This window comes from Caloenas nicobarica, chromosome 2 (genome assembly GCF_036013445.1).
Source record: "Caloenas nicobarica isolate bCalNic1 chromosome 2, bCalNic1.hap1, whole genome shotgun sequence".
NCBI lineage: Eukaryota > Metazoa > Chordata > Aves > Columbiformes > Columbidae > Caloenas > Caloenas nicobarica.
In genome coordinates, this window is record NC_088246.1 from 40,494,417 (window position 1) to 40,514,516 (window position 20,100).

Sequence of the window (20,100 nt, forward strand, 5' to 3'; positions counted from 1 at the left end):
TGGCAAAATAACAGTAAGGTTAGCTATATACCCCATAAGCAAGAACTCGCAGAGAGAAGTAAATAAAGCTTCCCATCCTATTGATTCTTTTCCTTGCAATTTGCAATGCAGCTGCTTTGCAGCACTACTTAGCATTCTGAGATCAGCTGGATATTGTTTGTACTAGTTATTTACCAGTTTACTCTGCTGCATTTATTCAGATAAAGACCAAACGAAGTAAAGCCGCCATAATTACTTTCAAAGTAGGCCACTATGAGTATTATTTCAAAACTCCAAATCTTAGTTCCACCTTTTATACTGCTTAAAAACTTGAATTGGGAGAGACCCAGGGATATCAGTTGAATTTTCTTTTCAAATATGGACACATAGATGTCATTCAGCTGAGCTTTAACCTCTGACCATTATATCTGTTAAACTGCAGAAAACATATCGTTCTCTCCCAAGGATAGTACATGCCACAAAAAGGTTAGTCAATTCAGATTTGGATTTATAATTACGATTATTTATTTATAATACATGTCAATCAAATCTGTATCTCAATAGCTAACTGAGGGCAGAGATCTCCACATAACAGCTGGTCAACTGCTTTTGGTTTGCAAGTACAACAGTTCCTGATGCCTGCTTCAGTTGACACCTGGTTTACAGTTCTATCTTTGTCTTTACAGAGCTTCGATTTCAAATTGTTTCAATGAAAAGATGGAATCATTCGGCTTCCTTTTCAAACTTACATTTATTTTCCTTTCCCATCCTCCTTGGATCTGAAACAGATCTATGGGAAAAAAAAAACAACAACTAAAAAATAAATTATTGTTGAAACATTGCCTCAACATTTTCTTTTATCTTCATTTTTACTGATTATCTTTCAACACTCCATCAAATAAACTGTTTTTCTCCAAACTTTCAAGCTTTACTCAGTCTTTAAGGCAATTTGATGAATTTTCAAAGGTCAAAACAAATGAAATATCTAAATCTTCTGTTTATTATGCAGACAATGTGTTCAGGTGCTTTTCACTTAATTTAGTTGTATAAAGGTTTTTTTCCTCCTTTTGTTTCGAAAGATGTGGCATACTGTCCCCCAGGAACATCAGCAGATAAAGAATAGGACTTACATCAGTTTGTCAGTCTGAGCACTAGAACACCAGAAAAATAATTTTAGGAAGAACAATTGAAAGAACCGACTTTTTTTTTTTTTTTCTGAGCCTGCACCATTTGCATTATTTAATACAGGTGTGAAAATTCACATCGAAGCAGGGAAAATATTTCATCCTTCTCAGTTTTCAGAGTGTCAATGAAAGGTTTTACAAAATCCTTGAGAAATTAGATTTCGAATAACTTATATTTTAAGAGTTACTATACTTACATATAAATATATGAAATACATCTAATTTCTATGCTATCTTAAAAGGCAAATATTTCTTCTATACCTTCTTTTATTTCCAACTACACTTGCAAAGCTAATTTACGGGTCCTAATCTCTATTATTTGACTGAACAAACATATAGACAAAGACCGAAGGAACTACATTTTCACACCAATAAGGCACACTTCTGTCTTCATTCTCTCCTGTTCAGCTGATCTTGTAGTCCTTAGGAACTTTTATATTGATAATAAAGGATATTATGAAAAAAACATGTATTTTACTAGAAATCACAACATTTCTGGTTTCTAAAATGTCTACAGATTGTCAACTGAAGTTTTATTCAGTCACGGAAGAAACTAGGAATTAAGACTACAGCTGTTAATCAATATTTGAATAGCTGCAATTAACATACATGCATTTTGTATGATTAAATTTTTACATATAACTTTGTTACCAATGACAAATGCTATTATAGTAGTCTGTTGGACAGAATATTACCATTACAAATCTTTGCTATTTAACTACTGCTCAGTATTTCACAGGAAATTAATTTGACGGTTTTAATTTTGGTATCCATTGGACAAGTAACCATATTCTCTCTAAACCAAAATCAAACAAGCCCCTGTAGCTAGCAGTAACTGGGAACAATTAAGAGATGAATACAGTATTTTCCATAGCTCTAGCAACACCTTTAGCTGCTCTACAAAAATCTTTCTCCTGCAGTACCAACAATGAGCACTGATCATTTCAAAATAATAAAATTCATTCCAACTTCCATATGCACAAAAACAGTTCAAGTGCAGAGAATACTACACTTTGGAATATGGTGGAGTACACTTAAAGAGTCTGCAGCAGATGGAATACAATTTTCCTGACAGTTTAATAACTGTAACAGGGACCGGATTTTCAGACACATTGCTAGGTCAGATAAGGGTTTCATGTTGGGACACTGAAAACAAAATTTTAAAAATCCATTTCAATTTTAATAGATGCTCCAAAATGCACACACATAAATGCTTTGCATAATTAACAAAAGGAGCCAAGTTAGATGCCCGACACAAACTGAAAGGCAACTCCTTCTTCTGTACCTGTCAAAGCAGCAAGGTGTCCTTTGTAATCCAAAGGTCTCTATTTGGAGCTTCGGGCATTCAAATACCTTCTAAAACATGGCTTTCAGTGCCCTGTACTCCTTTAGTGTGCTATTTAAAAAAAGGATTTTTTTGTTTGTTTTCCTCAACTTGGAGATACAAAATTGACCTAATCTGAGAACTTAAATTCCCTGGGTACACTTCCCCTGTTGTTAATTTAGCACAACCTTTTCTAAAGGGTATTTACGTGCAAGGGATACCTTTAGCTCTCAGCGCAGTATGAAGACACCTTTGTACTCTCCTCTCACAAGAAGGAGAGTACATGGGTTGAACAAGTTAAGCACCAATACAAACTTGGCTTATTTATGACTTAAGAAGGAAGTAAACTAGTTTAAGCCTTAAATGAGGCAGCTATACCTTTGGAACACTCCATAGGGAGATAACCACCGTATATTATATTTATATGTGCACGGTAATATACTACTGCTCAAGATGTTCTAGTGTCGTTGCTAGAAGTGATAATGATATATGATGATGTATCTGGGATGACAGCTGAAGGAGAGAGACAAAAATTCGTCTCTCAAATGTTCTGTGCATGGACAACCTATGGCACTATAATATACATCAAATACTTTGGCCTGAGCTGAATTAAGTGTGATCTACAGCTAGCATTTATTGTACCTGACAGTTCAGTAAATCTGTTTTTTGTCCTACGAGAAAACTGAGAGCAGTTTTGCTATTCACCAGGATCTTAAGAAAAAGGGATACTCACTGGTGGTTAACATTAACCCTTAGGAAGGCCTGTAAGTCATTTTAGAGTGCACTTGGCATTTTCATGGAAACTGTAGCAATATTTCCATCTAATGCTAAACACAACATGGGAAGAAGGATGTAGCACATATGGTAAAGGAAGAAAAGCAAGTATGGATTAAATATCATACACTATGTCAATACTTATATTTTCTGCAGATATATTCTAAATAGCTCACATATTTTTGTATATTTAAATTTAAATAGATTTTGCCTTGATAGGGAAGGTGAGGGAGACTCAAGAGCAATTTAAATCAGATGAAGATAGACATTAGCTGACAACATTTGCAAAAACTATTTTAAGCTCATGTATGCAACCCTCAATGTATTTCAATTTGAAATAAAAATACTTCAATGATGCAACTAGTTTACATGATTATCTAAAGCTTATGCAAAATACACAGCCCTACTTGAGGATAAAAAATAAGCTGGAAAATGTCAAGAAGGCAGCCTCTGTCAGATAATTGTAGGTCTGTTGCTTAACCAGCAGAATACAAAATTCAGGGCACAAAATCAAAGCAAATCATATGCTTTCAAATTTGAAAAGCTATTTAAGTTTTTGATGTTATCACAAAAGGAACACATTTATTTCATTGGCAAAGTATATACCTACCATTAATAACAACAGAAATATGAATCACATATTTCAAATATGAAACAAAAATATGGACACGCAAGACATTTTTTTCCATTAAAAAAGAGACAGACTATTTCCTAGGACATAAACTCTTTTTTTAAGTGATATTATCATGAAGAATATTTCTACAGATATAAGTACAAGGAGTGCTAAGACACCAATAAAATCCTATTTTACAAAACACAGTAAAGAGGTTCCATTTTGAGAATCTATTTTTGTCAATCAAAACCTCCTCTAAATTAGACCACTTTTTTCTTCCACAAATGTTGATCAGTTTCATAAAGTTGACATGAAGTTTTATGCTAATTATTTTTTTTTAAAGAATTGAAATTCAGAGGTAGAAGAACTATACAAACACAACACTATCACAGCTCTGCCAATATGATCTTCAATATGAATTACAATAATACTTTTATAGTAGAGGGTGTGACAAAGTGATTCATAAAAAGATACAGGTAAAAGTCCACACTTCATGTCATGTTCCAGAGAAACTGAAGATTCAATACGAGGACCTTCTTCACAGTAAGTCAGAACAGAGCTTTTCCACTCAAGACAAGAAACTACAGATTTGAAAGAAAGAAAAAAAAAGCCCACCCTCCTGTTTCTTGGGAGGATCTTCCTAAGTTTCCATAACTTTAACTGCTCCTTTTTGTTTTAAGCTTTACAGTGTATTAGCTTTTTTCCTGAACAGAGTAATAAGACAATCTCTACAAGCTGAAAGGCATGATCTTAATATAAAGGGCCACATAAGCAGATCAACTGAAAAAGTGACACAAAAATCACTGATTCACATTCAAAGAAAAAAATCACAGCTGTTCCAGGTCTGGGTATCCTTATTGCAGTTACAAAAAGGGGATTTCAATTTTTAAATATTTTATTCAGAAGATAGTGATATTTTATTTATTTGGAGTAGACTTACCCATGTTTTGACACATTGATAATCAATTACAGTATTGTGAAAAGGAGGATAACAGGGTTGCTACTTTTCATGAACAGCATCTGAATATGTCGTGCCCTAAATGAATAAAGTATGTCACTGCTTTCCACGGTTTTATAGTTTGCACCACAGAATGCAGTCAACAAGTCTGTGAAGAAGAAGGTATATTTCACAAAATATTTTACCACTTCCCTGACTGTGCCAAGCCTGAATCAATCAAAACCAGTCACACTCCTTGGTGTTTGGGTGAGAATTTACTTCTTCAGGAATAAAATACGCCTTTCAAGCACACTATGGAGAGTATAAGCCAATATCACATTCTGCCATACTGAACTGATTAACTACCCCCATAAGTAAAGTAAAAAATCTTCTAACAGCCTAAGTAAAACAATTTATAAAAATTAAGATTTATGGCACATGAGCTCCTACATCACTCAGAAACCGAACACTGATACTACTGTTTTGAATGCTTTGTATACAGACACAATTCTGTTGATGCTTTCAAGAATTCCAAATAATGTCTTATGATTAGTATTAGGAGAGTTATCACTGAGAGTGATTCACATATTACTTTACCCCATATGCCGTATAGGGATACATACCTTATATAGGAGCTTCTTAGAAATGCAGATGCTTATTTATAATAAACATCCTGATGAAATGAGTGGGATTACTCACAAAAGTAATAGATTTGCTCAGTTTATAGCTTTGCTGGATAAGAATTCCAATTTTTAAATACTGAAATAGGGGAAGTTCTGATTTTATCTTTAAGCTAGAGTTCTTCAAGCTCTAGCTTAAAGCAGGGCTTCTAAACATATCACATAAAATTAATTATAATCAACTTCAATATAAAAAGTAACATCACAAATACTACTTGCAATTGTCAAGCCTGTTTTAAAGTATCTGAAATGATGACTCTAGTTATTATCGGTAGTATTAAACTGTGTTAAATCACTTTATTGTATGATCCATCATCATTACAAAGATCAACAATAATTAAATAATGATCTAAGAGTTCACTGTTATCTGTAATCTATATCAACTGTAAATAGTAATTAGGGTGAGTACTTAAAAAGAAAGTCAGTTACTGATCATGGATATTTGACTGAACCCCATGACTTCTAAAGGCAGGTTCAGATCTACAGCACCATCTCACAGCTAGTTTCTGATGTAAATAAAAGATCAGGTAAACAAAAAGGAAAGTGTTCTGTTTGGAAATGAACAACAGGGAGATACTCATGGCCAAAACAACACCTAAACTGCTAAGATGTATTACCAATATGCATGGAGAAAAAGAGACAGAAAAACATATTCCAAAGCTGTATTTGTAGTACAAAAGATTAGACTTCTCAAAAAAATGTCAAACAAATTTGGGGTTTTTCTTTCTATGGCTTCCAAAGAAAATAAGGTATCATGGCAGAAACAGAAGTCAGGCACAAAGAGATAACAATATATTTCAGGAACTGATGGATGGTTTCATCAGATAAGTTTGCCAGGAGTTCATTACCAAGAGAAAGATTATCTCTCAGTAAATTAATTACTAATGTTTGCAAGGGCATAATAAGAGTTCTCCTCAGACTACATTATTATTCCTCACATAGATGACAATGTGAGAGCCCTTTGTGAATTCCTAGTCTTAGAATAATTCACAATATGCAGTGTACCTTCAAAAAGAAAGAAAGAAAATGCACATCTGGATCAGAAACCAATATCTGATTTATCTTCTGCAGCAGAACGGAACAGTAAGCATGTAAATACAAGTCTTAATACTTAGGTAGCAGTTTTTTCCTGAATTTATATAGGCACCATTTGTAACTTTTCTCATGCTTCTAGAAGCATGGACCTTAAAGCTTTATAACATTAAGATAATTTTTCAATATGAAAAATGGTCAAATTAGTATTGCTGGATTCTCTGTAATTAATACAAGAATGAAACCTATCAACCCCAGAGCTGAAGATTTAATAAATTCTGAATATTAGGAGCATCTGGAGAATTACTGAGGGAAGCCATACATTGACCCCTGCTCGTAGCAGAAGCCAAGCAGATTCATGTATCTTGCAAGTAATGTAACTAAAATGTTCTATGTGACCTCAAAAATTTTTCAGCTGCCCTGATACACTAGTCTAATGGTATTGGTATGTTTCATATAACTTGAAATTGAAGAACTAGTCCTCAAAATACAACATAACATGCATATTAATGATGACACAGACTGGAGTATAAGACTTCAGAAAAATCAAAATATGCCAGGTGTCTATGATGCAGAACATCTTCAATCACAGCTTCCTTTCTGTCATCTGTTCTTAATAACCTCCATTTTGTTGTTGTTTGATATTCCAAAATATTAAAGACATTTACTTGTTCCTTTTTTCCAATGCAATTGAGTTCACCTGTGGATCTATTTGGCATAACACTAAAGACTTGTTTGTGTTACAGGCTTGAGGGTTTTTTTCTGATTTTTTTTTAACTTGAGTAGACACTCTCATTCTCAGCTCTAATCTACTAGGTGAAAGATCACTGAAGCATGGACAGCATGAAGAACCATAAATGATGGCAGATCTCTCAGTGTAAAGTGATGCCTGTATTGTTTTTCATCTTCTTTTGATGTTTTTAATGAAGACTTATGCTGGAACGAAATGAAGACACAAAGAGTGCCTGAAGATTTAGAAAAACCTTCAATTTTGAAAATGAGTAGAAGTCTATTTTACCTGAAAGCAGAATAGGACGAAAGCTACCTAAACTGCTTATGCTAATGATTGTTTGCTTGTTTGTTCCCCCTTAAACAGAGATTTAAATATATTCTCACGCTGTTGGAGAGCATGCCTAGCATTAATTATCTTCAGAAAAAAACACTAGGACTTTCAGGGGAAAAAATTATTCTTCTACCAACTTGAAGAGCTCTGTCCCTGAGGCAGAGAGGACTGAGTCTGAAGAGATTCTCAAGGCATACAGTCCCTACCAGTCTGTCAGATCATTCCTGAGACCTGACCCACTGAGATTTAACAGTGGTATCTATATCCAAAGAAACCAGGAAGGTTTCAAGCCATCGTAAGAACACTTCGGCTTTCTTCTGCTGATGAGCTTGGACGCTCACGACAACTGGTTTTGGGCTAAACCCATGCCTTCTCAAAAAGACAAGTCACTAAGTTTGCTTCTACTGGCTAGAGGGAGAGGCAAGCATAATATTTTTTCTTACAACACCTGCCAAGAGGCAAAATACTGTTGGTCTTATGTAATGTGTAGAGCAGGTAAAGGTATGGCCCAATGACTGGAAAATATTAATCTCAGCTAGGGAGGTGTGGTTTTGGCCAATAAAGACAGAGGAAGAGTTCCAGAGGCTATTCTGGGGCCTCTGAAAATTGAACATCCACAAGACTATGAGTGCTATAACATATTAGTTCATCCAGCCGTGTGACTTTGTTCATCACTCTCAGTGCAGGGAAGACTCTGGATCTTGCTGTGGCAGAAAATGTTGCCCTCTCCAAGCTAAGAGTCTACCATTTTTGCAGGGTAACCATGTATCTGAGTACTGAGCCTCCTGCTTATGCCAAGGGATTTTTGAAGAGGTATGCCATCAAGCAGAGGTCTGATGATGACTGGGCATGTCCTGAGGATATTGCAGTGATGGCCACATGATTTAACAATATAAAGGCACCATAGTCAGGAAAGGTGAGGAATTTGGCCTCAGAAGAATGGACTACTCTCTTAAGTACTACAGGAATGATCTTGAAGTCTCCTGCCCATATTTGAAACAGTTATCAGAGATTGAGTTTGTCCTGAGAAGAGCTAGGTAAGTATGGGGATAGAACCTAAAGCTATTACCTCAAAAGGAATTAGAGCTAAAGTAGTCATTTGGTCAGAGAGAAAGAAGCTTTTGAGCGATGAGTTGGTACAGACAACCATGAAGAATGAAAGGGTGGAAGGAACAAGCCTGAGGGAGTTGGTTCATGGATCAAATTTCATCTACTTTCATCTGCAGTAGCCATCTCCCTAATAAACAACTATTTATTAAGCAGGGGTTTCTGGCTTCAGTACAGCAGAATTTCTGAACTACAGAAGAATGTAACAAGAACTTGAAGCTTCTAATCTATACAAGAGTGCAAACTTCACTCATTTCCTTTCCTTCTTGACACTTTCTCCCATGGAGAAATAAGGTCTGCAACAGCCCATTTCTACTCCTTTTCTTCCAAGAAGCTTAAAAAATGCAGGACCTAAGAAGCACACATAAACTGCGCAGGCTTTCCCACATGTGAATAACTGTACTCAATCTCTGTGTGATTCTACCTCTATCCCAAACAGATACTTGCAAAAACATATCAGCTCTTAAAAAGGTAGAAATAAAATAAATGTTATGTGATTTAAAGGATATAAAGTCAAAAATAAGAAATAAACTTCATGTTTCCTAAACACCTGTTCTAGTTTTCCACTTTTTTTTTTTTCTTTTTCCTCTTAGTCCAGCAGAGACGGTGCTTTCAGGTAGTTCCAGGACAATGACTGGCAAAGTCAAGGGATGCCAAAAAAGAAATCTCTTACGATCAGTAAATCTCTGTGTGTTAAAATGAAAATGTTCCACAAAAAAAATCATCAAAAACATCTACAATATTAATACTGGAAATCCATCTGTCTTCTTATAGAATTATTCATTCCTTTTCATGCTTCCATAGCGAGCCAGTGCAAGGATTGCAAGGTCTCCCCAACCCAGTAACTGTCAAATATCCCAGAACCATCTCACTCCCAAGTTCCCATTTTTACAAATAGCTGGTTCCCAATTTACTTCAAAACATTTTGATTCAGAAAGGTATGAAGTATTACCACAACCCTACTACATGCAGAAGAACATAATGCATTTTCATACATAAAAAAGTGGTATTTATGCAACATATAAAACTAAGAAACAACCTGTTACTGTGACTGCAGTATGTCTTAAAATACAATAAACTGATCTGCATGGTTTATAACCAAGACTAGGCAATCCCAAAATGGTGTCAGAATCCTAGGGAAGCAGTAGACTGTACAGAAAAAGACAATCCACACTACTTCCACACACTTTCCTGAAAATACTGGTATGGTTTGTACAAATCCATAACGAGGAAACACATAATTTACTGCCAGCGACTGCTTCCTGATAAAAATGTCACAAGCCAAGAATCAAATTGTTTGTTGTTTATTAGGAAGCTAGAAAATTAACAAGGGATGGGGAAAAATCACAGAATCACAGAATGTCAGGGATTGGAAGGGACCTCGAAAGATCACCTAGTCCAATCCCCCTGCCGGAGCAGGAGCACCTAGGTGAGGTTACACAGGAAGGCGTCCAGGCGGGTTTTGAATGTCTCCAGAGAAGGAGACTCCACAACCTCCCTGGGAAGCCTGTTCCAGTGTTTTGTTATCCTCACCACGAAGAAGTTTCTTCGGAAATTTAAATGGAACCTCCTGTGTTCCAGTTTATACCCATACAAGGGGCAATCCTTTGTCTTATCATTGCTTGTCACCAAGAAGAGCCTGGCTCCATCCTCGTGATACTCACCCTTTATATATTTATAAACACTAATGAGGTCACCCTTCAGTCTCCTCTTCTCCATGCTAAAGAGACCCATCACTCCTGCCTACACCATGGTAATCAAAAGGTATGGAAATCTATGGACCTATTTGCAGATGTATAACCCCTGTATCCATTACTGCATTAAATTCTCATTTATATGTGTATATAAAGTGATAGACAGGAACTAACGGATCTGCATTTTGGGAGTACATGCTCCTCGGCAACACACAGGCAGTTCCAGAGGTAAGCACAACAGAAATCTTGTGGAAGTAACTGAAGGTTTACGACTGCATAAAGACCATTGGAGGTCAGACAGAAACAAGCAACGTAAGCAGCAAGTTTGTCATTCGATGGATGTATTGATTACAATGAGTTGAGGTGAACTCAAGAGATCAACATGAGGATGTTCTGTCCAAGGGCTAGCATGCATCTAAATTTTCCTATACTCAAGCTCTTTTCTTCCTGAAATACTGATCCTAGAATATTTTGAAAATACACATTAGTCAAGAATTTCCAAACATCAGGTAGCCTTGAAGACAGATGCAGTAATCTGGCTACTGCATGACAGTCAGTCTTGGACATGACCACAGCACACATGACTAGGGCCTTAGGGTGTAGGACAACTCTGTTGTATATCCTGTATGTGTACTTGCTGCATATACATTGATGATGTCAACATTTTCAAGTCTGCCTGTAATCCCAGGCAGATATGTGGGAGCCAGTCTCAGAGCAATAAAGCTGGCAAAAAGTCTGCAGAGTATTCAGTGGACCACTCGGTGTAATATATCCAGAGATCTTGCTGTTTATGATATGGATGAGCAACTGTCGCCATTCTCCACTGACACACACTGACATGGTTTTGCATAAAGTCAAAAGACTTTGTGACTTTTCTGCTCCCAAATTTTCCCTCTGAATTTGTCTATATAGATGCAAAGCGGAGCATCCTTATGACCACAGAAAGTATTCAGAAGTTTGCAAACAGACATTTCAACTTCCCTTCCATTGCTGCTTCCAAATGTCAGGCAGAGAGACCATCTGGTACAAATTTTGTTAACAATGATCAATGGCTTTGACTAACAGTTAACTGCAGAGGCTCTGTGTCAGTGAAAAGAATAACTGCATAAATCCGCTTCGAGATCATGATTCTGAGGATGCTTGAGAAAAAAAAAAAATCTTAGTAACATATCCCATTCAGGATGTAGGCAGAATGAGCTGAGATTTTTTTCTTGTGCCATGATCTGAAATACATTCAGATGATACTGCAATCAAGGCTCAGAAAATAACTTAATCAGAAGCCTTTGTTAGAAAATCAAACTAACAAAAGATGAGATTGATTAAATTTTAGAAACTCCGTGGAAAATTAAGGCTATTCAAAGTAATTTGGACACAGAACTCTTGAGACAGCATATGTCAGCTTAAGAAAAGTTTCTGTTGCTAGGAGACTGTAACAACAAAAAGTCTATGTAGTAAAAGTACTTCTGATATATCAAGAAGAAAATTACTTGATTAAAGAATAAATGAATACTAATTAATATACCTAACAGCTAACACAAACAGATTCATTCAGGAGTGGTAACATTGCCAGAAACCTCTCCTGATGCCAAGGTAGCTGCTGTCTTAGTTTTCTTCAGAGCAGATTGTCCAGCAGCCATTCCCACCCCCAGTGAGCTACCACTTGCTCATATAGAAGGTCACCTTCCTCTTCTCCCAGCCAAGAAAGCTCTCATGCATTTTTTTCAGAGGACTGTTTTATTCTTCAAAGTAAAACTTAGGAGAAATATCAGGACATGTAAAGAAATTCTTCTATTCTCCTTTGTTACAGCTGCAAGATATTTTTGAGCTTTACCTATCTCAGAACAGTGAGAAGGCAACAGCCTTTCCTTCCACGTATCAGCCTTATCCTCTGTAGCCCCAAGGATCCTGGGCAGCAAAATACTTTGGTAGAAACCAAGTGATTTTTTTCCCAGCACAAGCCCAGTTTAAAGCCAAGTAAACTGTAAGAGGATTCAGTTCCTTGGCACTGACCTGGAATCCAGATCCAACTATTACATACCTATTTTGCTGTATGATAGGTGCTTAAGTTGGCAAATAAAAAAACCCAACCTCTCACCATTGTCTAAATTTGTGAATGCTATTTAAGATGCTAAATTTCAGTGTATAGTTTGGGTAAGAACATGCACATTACCATTTGCTAAAGCTCAGCAGTAACTAAGTATAGGAATGCTAGTAATTTTGATCATCTGCCCATACTTTATATACTTTTTCAGATCAGGTACAGATACGTGGCTTTTAAAAGGCCAACCCACCATAACACAACAAATTCGTGCTACCTCATGGAGCAGGTGAAACATTTATTCTTTTTGTGCTGAAAAGTCAATGAAGAGAGACTAGTTAAACCAAATAAATGTATATTAAAGACATGAATTGCCACAGATGTTTGTTAACTGCTTGACTGGTCACAGACACTTGTCGACCTCATGAAGAGAAACATTCTCAAGTGATTGCAGCACATGAATCCTTTTTCCTTTCTTCTTATTGATTTACAGGGTACTTCTACAGGGGTTAAAGATTTACACAGCTTTTCCATCCAAGAGGTGCTGAACCAAGTCTGTCTAATGACAGGGAAACTGAAGTGACTTTTGTGTTAATGGATACCATTCCAGTTTTCCGCTTTTAAAAACCATAAAATAAAACTCTATATAATGACATGAAAGATGGACATTGATAAAAAGGATATCAGTTCTAGTATGAATAGATATACAGAGTATGCCAAATGGACCATAAAATGTAACCCTTCAGAGAGCTAGACTATGGAAAGTTCATAAAAAAATAGGTGCATTATGTTGCATTACTCTCAGTCAGCATAAGTAGCATAGATTATACTATTTTACTGCATTCTCTCTTCATAGAAAGAAAACTGATCAAGGAACCACTTATCAAGACTGAACAATATAAATCTACTGAGTTCAACAGAGCAGTTGTGAAAGGCGCTTGAATAGGACAAATTACTTAGATACCGATTCTCTAGCTGGTCACTGAGGACCTTCCATATCAGGAGCAATAAAGACTTATCATAGATAAACACCTTGCTAAAATCTTTCAAGTAAGCCTGTGAGAGAAGTGTCTGTTGATCTGGGAATGCAGTTAGAGCTGGAATGCAGTTCAACATAATATGGCTTTGAATTAAAGTTCTCAACTGTTCCCATGAAACCAACTACCAAGACCTGTCAGACCTACAAAGAAAAGTTCTCTATGGACCTTTACCCATGTAACAACAGTTACTCTTAGCCAGCAATTGTTCTTTTTTTAGTATGTATCTAAAACATTTGAACTATATGCATTCTTTATGTGAGATATATATATACACATACATAACTTATCATCTCATGTAAAGGACTTGGGTTCATGAGAGAGATTCGTTCTAGCTTTGATTTTGTTGCTGGTTAGAATTTTCTTTTTTTGAACCACATATTAATCCTTTTCATTCTCATTTTTATTTAGACTGTTTCTGTCATGTGGTAAAGCAAATATGAGAAAAGCCTGATCTCAAATGTTAAGTCTATAAAAAACGTCTGTAAGTTATTTATGCTATCCATGGCACATGGCAGCACAGGACAGGAATGTACAACAGCAACTGCTCTTATCTGCAGCTCTAGAGGAAGGAAAAGATGACCAGAGCAACTGGCTGCAGAATAAATGTTTGAGGAATCATCAAGAAAGCAGGATAGAGAAACAGAAAGAAATAAGCAAAATACATAGCAGGAAGAGTAGTCTCCAGCTGGACTTCAGAATAAATCCTGGGAAGCACAGGCCTGTTTGTAAAAGCAACACACAGTCTTTCAAACTACCATTATGAGTAGGCCAGAAGGAGCCCCGACACAGAAGCCTCAGTGCACATCAAGAGCTGATTAGGCCATTACTGGGAAGACTTGAATTTACATAAAAAACGAGTTGTACAAATCACTTTATTTTTCTCAAATATGAAGTTATCATCCCAATAATATGCTGGAGTAATTTCACTTTTTGCAGCATTCTCTTCTCATCACAACAGGGCAAAATGCCCCTAAGTAGATGAATATATCTGAAAGAACTTTTTTCTCTTCAATACCATATTGTACAACTTAACAAGCATCACAGATGTAATGTCTTTAATTATAGAGGTTTCCACTACATTTCTCTTATATGGCGTGGGAAATTTATTCACTTACGAAACTTCTCTTTATACAGCAAATTCCATTCATATATTTGACTCCTCCAAAGTCAATGAAAAACAAATCCCATCACGTTTATTAAAAACTCTGGTTTCAAAGTTTTTTTAACCTAACAAATTTTATGGTTTTGAACAATGCAAATACATTGTATCCTCAACTAGCACTCCTCTTTAGCATCCTACCTACCTACCTTTCAGCAACACACATCGTCTCCTTATTAACAGAGCAATCATCTGATCACCATTTATCATCTTCTCTTCTTTACAAGACAATTTCTTGATTCATTTATGTGAGTCAAGAAATGCAGCTCTTGCAAGAGTATCCAATAGATGGGCAGACAGTCCATGATAGAAGACAGTTTGAAACCTGAGCATGCTGATGGTATAGTTGAAAATTTAAAGTCTCTCCTTTAATTGTGAACCACTTTAATAAAAGACAAATAAGATTTCATCCCACAACAGAAGATTGTTGATATGAAATTGAAAATCCCACTTCTGTTCTATACTATCTTCTCTACCCAAACAGAATTTATCTAAACACTTATATAAAAAAAGCTTATCCAACTTCCTTTGAAAGCACTACTAGACTATGCTTCTCTTCTATACTTCACCAATCTATACAGTTTTGTCTGCAGTTGTTTCAAAGGAACATCACACTGCGCAAGGGTGTGCTCTGGTAACGTCCTGGATGATATAAAGAAGGTCTACCCTCTTGTGTTTTCTCCACTCTGGCTGGTATCAAAAGAGCTCCAGTCCAGAACCTGTGTAGCCAATTTGTCATGGCATGACACAACAAAGTTATTTGGTGACAACACACACTAACATAGGCACATCACTTCAAGACTAAAGATGGCTCACTTCTGGTTATCTTGGAGATCAGAAAGAACTGGAATCCATCTGCATCCTTCTACCCTGTAATACTGCCTAATGGCATAGACGGTCCTGGAGTTGCCTTCGGTGCCTTCAGCTGATGCTATGGCTTACCATGGAATTTTCAAATCACAGTACAAGACATCTACTTGGGGATTTCATAAAGTGAAACTAAACTATTTTTCCTCCAGTGTATTTGGATTCCTAGCTCCACTACAGCTCCTGTTGAGCCAGCTCTTACCTCTGGGAGACTTATTTCATATCTCTGGAAAGCCCTTCTCATTTGTCATCTCCTCTGGTCTATTCTCTTCCATGCTTCTCCTTTTTATTAATGGATTCCACAATCCACCTTCAATGTCTGCCAGGATTCAGGCAGCTTCACAAAGTCTGCTTTGTTCTCCCATACTTCTCTGCCCTGGTTCGAAACACTTCAGCTTTCTCTCTTGAGACATACTGTGGTACATGCAGATTTCCCCATTGCCTTTCTGGGAGTTTCTGTGGCCCTCTAACTGTCCTCTCCAGACCTCCGGTTCCCTTGGAAGTCACCTGATAAACACAAGGAACATTAGGAACTGTTTCCCAAGCTACTTGCCAATTTCTTGATCATTCTTTCCCTTAAAAACTGTCATATCATATGACAAGATGACTAGCTCTTAGTTCATTGTGCTATAATGAGGACCATGTCACAGGGAACATAAAAATTCCATACACATATTTCAGAAATCGACAGCAGGATTCAATAGCAGGTATAGCATCAGGAATTTATTTATAGTGATGTTAAGCAAAGTTAGTCTCTTTTAATCATTTGAAGAGAAGCAGTGAAGCAGCAATATTTCATTATTTGTTATGTAAAATTAAGGGTTTATCCAGTGCAATGTAGCCTAGAGCTATACTGTCAAAATAACAAATAGCTCTAAAATAGTAGATGCCATCTTTTTGGCACACAGAGCTTAGGCTACTTCTGTGTGCAATAACTACACTGTTAATTCTCCTATGAAAATATAGCCTAAAAGATTTGCTTGCATTTGAATAAGCTAACTCTATTCAACATTCCTTACTGGTTCTTTTAATGATGAAAATGCCTATTGAACTCAATGGGAGTTTCAGTGAACAAAGAACCTTGATCAGAGTCCTTGGAGACTGTTAAAAATAGCCTCTACAAAAAATTATTGCAGGTTATATTCTGCTGAAACTCTATGCAAAATTTTTTTTTGTATAATTATAAAATGTCTTATAAAAGCTGTATGTAGCAAGGACCTTTAAAAGGAAAAAGGAAAAGCCCACGTAATTCCTTGCAGAAGCAGAAATACACCTATCATATTTATTAGTTTTCAAATTACATTCTCAAGTTACTAATTTGCATTTTTTAAGGTAAATGCTTTCCAAAATACTTGAAAGATGGAGGAAGGTGGAGTGAATCAGAATTATGCTGAATTATTTTGGAATATAAGCACCTTTATGTCACTGCACACTTTCTATAGAGTATGGCTCCAAAAACTTCAAGCTTGGATCACTGTAGCAATTCTCCCTTCTTCCTCTGTCTTCCACACTGTACTTGCAGTATTGCCTAAAGATAATACAGTGATAAGTTGACTCCATTCAGGTGCTAAAAGGTGACACTGTCTTCAGTGATGCAAGAATTTTATTCCATGCTTACCATGGGATAGAACTTTTAATGAAGACAGATCAATGCACACAATACAAGGAAAGAGAAAAAGCAAGTCAATAGCTGTGACAGCCCTAATGCACATTTCATAAGGAGGGCAACAGATAAATCATATTAAATTTCTAAAAATGCGTTCATGTGATGCTTCTATGTATATTTGCTCCCATATGCTATCCAACCATTTTCTGATTATTATGCCAGGGAACAAGGTCTAGAGTTATCTGACAGAATTTGGTCAGCAAACTGTAACTGCTACTGCACCATGACCAAGAAGACTTTCAGACTTGACAAGCAGCTCTCTTTTCCAAATCATTACTAAGCTACTATAGCTAACAAAAATAAAACACCAGTAAGGTCATCTATGGGAAAAGGCATAACTTCTGGACAAAAAAATAAAGAACCGTATCTTACAAAATCATAATAAAATCCATCTGAGAGTCAAATGTTTCTCTAAGAAATGAGCTTTACTTCCCTATACAATTTCTTCTGAGTAAGGGCTAATTTTTAGGCTATGATCTATGCAAGCTTCCCGTGAATCATGTCTCTGTCTTATTAAAATGACACAAATAGAATACAAGTAAACCACCAAGCAGTGACTAGAGTTTTCTGAGGGCTGAATAACTGTGACTGGTAATTTGAAGTCATGTGCATGCAAATAAAAATAAAACAGATTATAATTGGTTTCTTGATTAATGATATCACATACTGACAATGCTTCAAGCTACAGTTCTTGGGCAACTGGGAATCAAAAGAGCAGAGCTGCTGACAAGTTTGGCTGGAGGTACTGTGATTTCTATAAATATGAAATAGTGCTGAGTTACATGTATCAACAGTTATCTCTGATTGAATATTTCAAAATGTCAAAGAGTATACTAGTAACTCTGGAATAAAACAATAAAACTTGGCATTTAAAAAAACACACTATACATTTCACTAAGAATTGCTTTATAAGTCTTGAACCTCTGGTCTATCAGGCATAGAACAGTTGTGCTTACCCTCTTCAAAAAAAAAAAAAATCATTCCCACAGAATTGTTTCAGCTGAGTTATCAGCATTTTTCCTAAGTCCTTATTGTATTCCTTATATCCCAGAAATTTAAGTGTGTGTTGGGGGACAAAGGAAAAGACAACAAACGTGCATAACACCACACAACAAAAATATTAAAGATTACATTTGCTGATGATGAGAAAGATGATTAAAAACTTCAGAGGTTTAGCATCCAGTAATTCTTTAATCACTTATCATCAGGTTCATCTTAACACATATATGTCCTGCATGAGTTATCATCTATCAGTCCATCAGATACAAATTTTAAACTGTATCACTTGACGTCTAAAAGGATTCTTCTATAAGGTTACTTTATATTCATTACCTATTCTGCATTGTTTGTAGCAAATTTTATGAGCCCAGTGGCATAGTATTATCTTTTTTAAAAAAGGCTATCCTGTGTGTACATAGCATAGATTTACACATTAACTATCACAGCACACAAAACTGACTACTGAAGTGCTTCTATACAGAGTCAAATTTAAATCTGATGCAAATAGCTATTGTACTAAGGAAAGTATAAATCTATTTGCTAAACTTTGGCATTTTCTCAACAAACATGCTCAGTTTTCATTAAAATAAACATTCAGAATGAAATACAAACTAAATCATTTAATGGTAAGTTAAGTATAGAAGGTTAGTGCAATACAATGGTCAAAGTAAGGCTCAAAGATTGATGCATTTTGTTGCATACAGAAATACAAAGAAAACATTAAATATTATTACATTTCATGACAGAAAGTCTGATTGTGTTGAAAATTCAATCAGGTTTCTTTGTCGGACTAGTAACAAGAATTTTAACATGCTGCTGCCAAAAACCAGTGAAGCATAGTATTGCATTTAAGAAACAGACCACAGCTGGTTTCTAATTCTCCGTCTGGCTGAGAACAACTGAAAATATCTCAACTGTTACATTCTACTTTGTTTTTCTCTGCACCCCATACAGAATAAATCAAGAAAAAATAACATTAAAAATGGATTGAGAAACTACACATTTGTTTTTTCTTTTTTTTTTTTTTTTTCAAATTCTTGTGCTTTTCTTTTTATAGTCTTTCACATTAACTTACCGAACAGCATTGCACTCACTGCTAATGAAAAGAAAGCAAGCAGTACAAATCTTCTTAAGCCTCCCGTGGCAAGAAAACTATTACAGAAATGAATAGAAGAAAGTCTCTGGAGCCTTTCCCTTGCCTGCTTGTTTTACAAAAGGCAGTAAGGATCACACTGAGAAGTGTCAAAACTGAATAAACCACTAGCAATTGCGTTTATACCCTTTGGGTAGTTAGTCCTTCATAGATGATGATTCGACTTTGTCCAAAAACCAGTATGTGAGAAACAATGCAGAATCTATCAGAGGCTGTAGCCAAGCTTAAAACTGTCGACAAAGAAACAGTTTGCTTCTAAAGGTTTGCAAGGGAGGGCTTGTCACAGGACATTAATTCAAGCAAGCTGATGTTACATCAAACTGGTGCATCTAAATACAGTTAATCTGCAGCTTTTCATGTTGCATTCTAAGAGGCGTGCGGCTGCGGCGTCCTGGAGCCCCTGGGTTTAGTGTCGCTTAAGAACAGGAGAGCTCTCTGCTCTTCCCTTTCACATTAAAATGCACGTTTAGCATCTAGAAAAACGTGTGGTAAACTGGGGGGTTTTTCCTCAAGCTTTATCGTGAGCTGCAATTAGCATCTAATATTGCACATTTGATTAAAATTACTCTCCTGCCTTTGTTGTAGGCAAACGTACATATAAAGCAGCTTTAAATGATGAAATACAGAGGATTTTCTTCTAAAGCTATCACAAACAGTAGGGGAAAACCTGACAATAACATTTGATTGTAATGGCTACTTCATGAGATAAGCAAGAGGAATGGTGGTAAATCTGTATTTCTTTCATTATTAGTTTTCCATAACCTTGTATTCACTGTAGACAGCTGATGAAA

General features: G+C 36.1%; 1 protein-coding gene across 7 annotated transcripts in view; it reads right to left on the reverse strand.

Annotated features, from left to right (window-relative positions):
- Window positions 1-20,100, reverse strand: part of ZNF385D (zinc finger protein 385D) — a 428,288-nt gene that overhangs the window by 235,796 nt on the left and 172,392 nt on the right. Inside the window, exon 2 of one of the 7 annotated variants that reach the window (XM_065630224.1) lies at window positions 729-769. The exons of 5 other annotated variants lie outside the window; for them this stretch is intronic. In XM_065630224.1, the coding sequence (XP_065486296.1) occupies window positions 729-769 (41 nt within the window). Of the gene's footprint in view, window positions 1-728; window positions 770-19,231; window positions 19,613-20,100 lie in introns of those variants that run through there. One more of the 7 variants, XM_065630228.1, reaches the window with a different exon arrangement.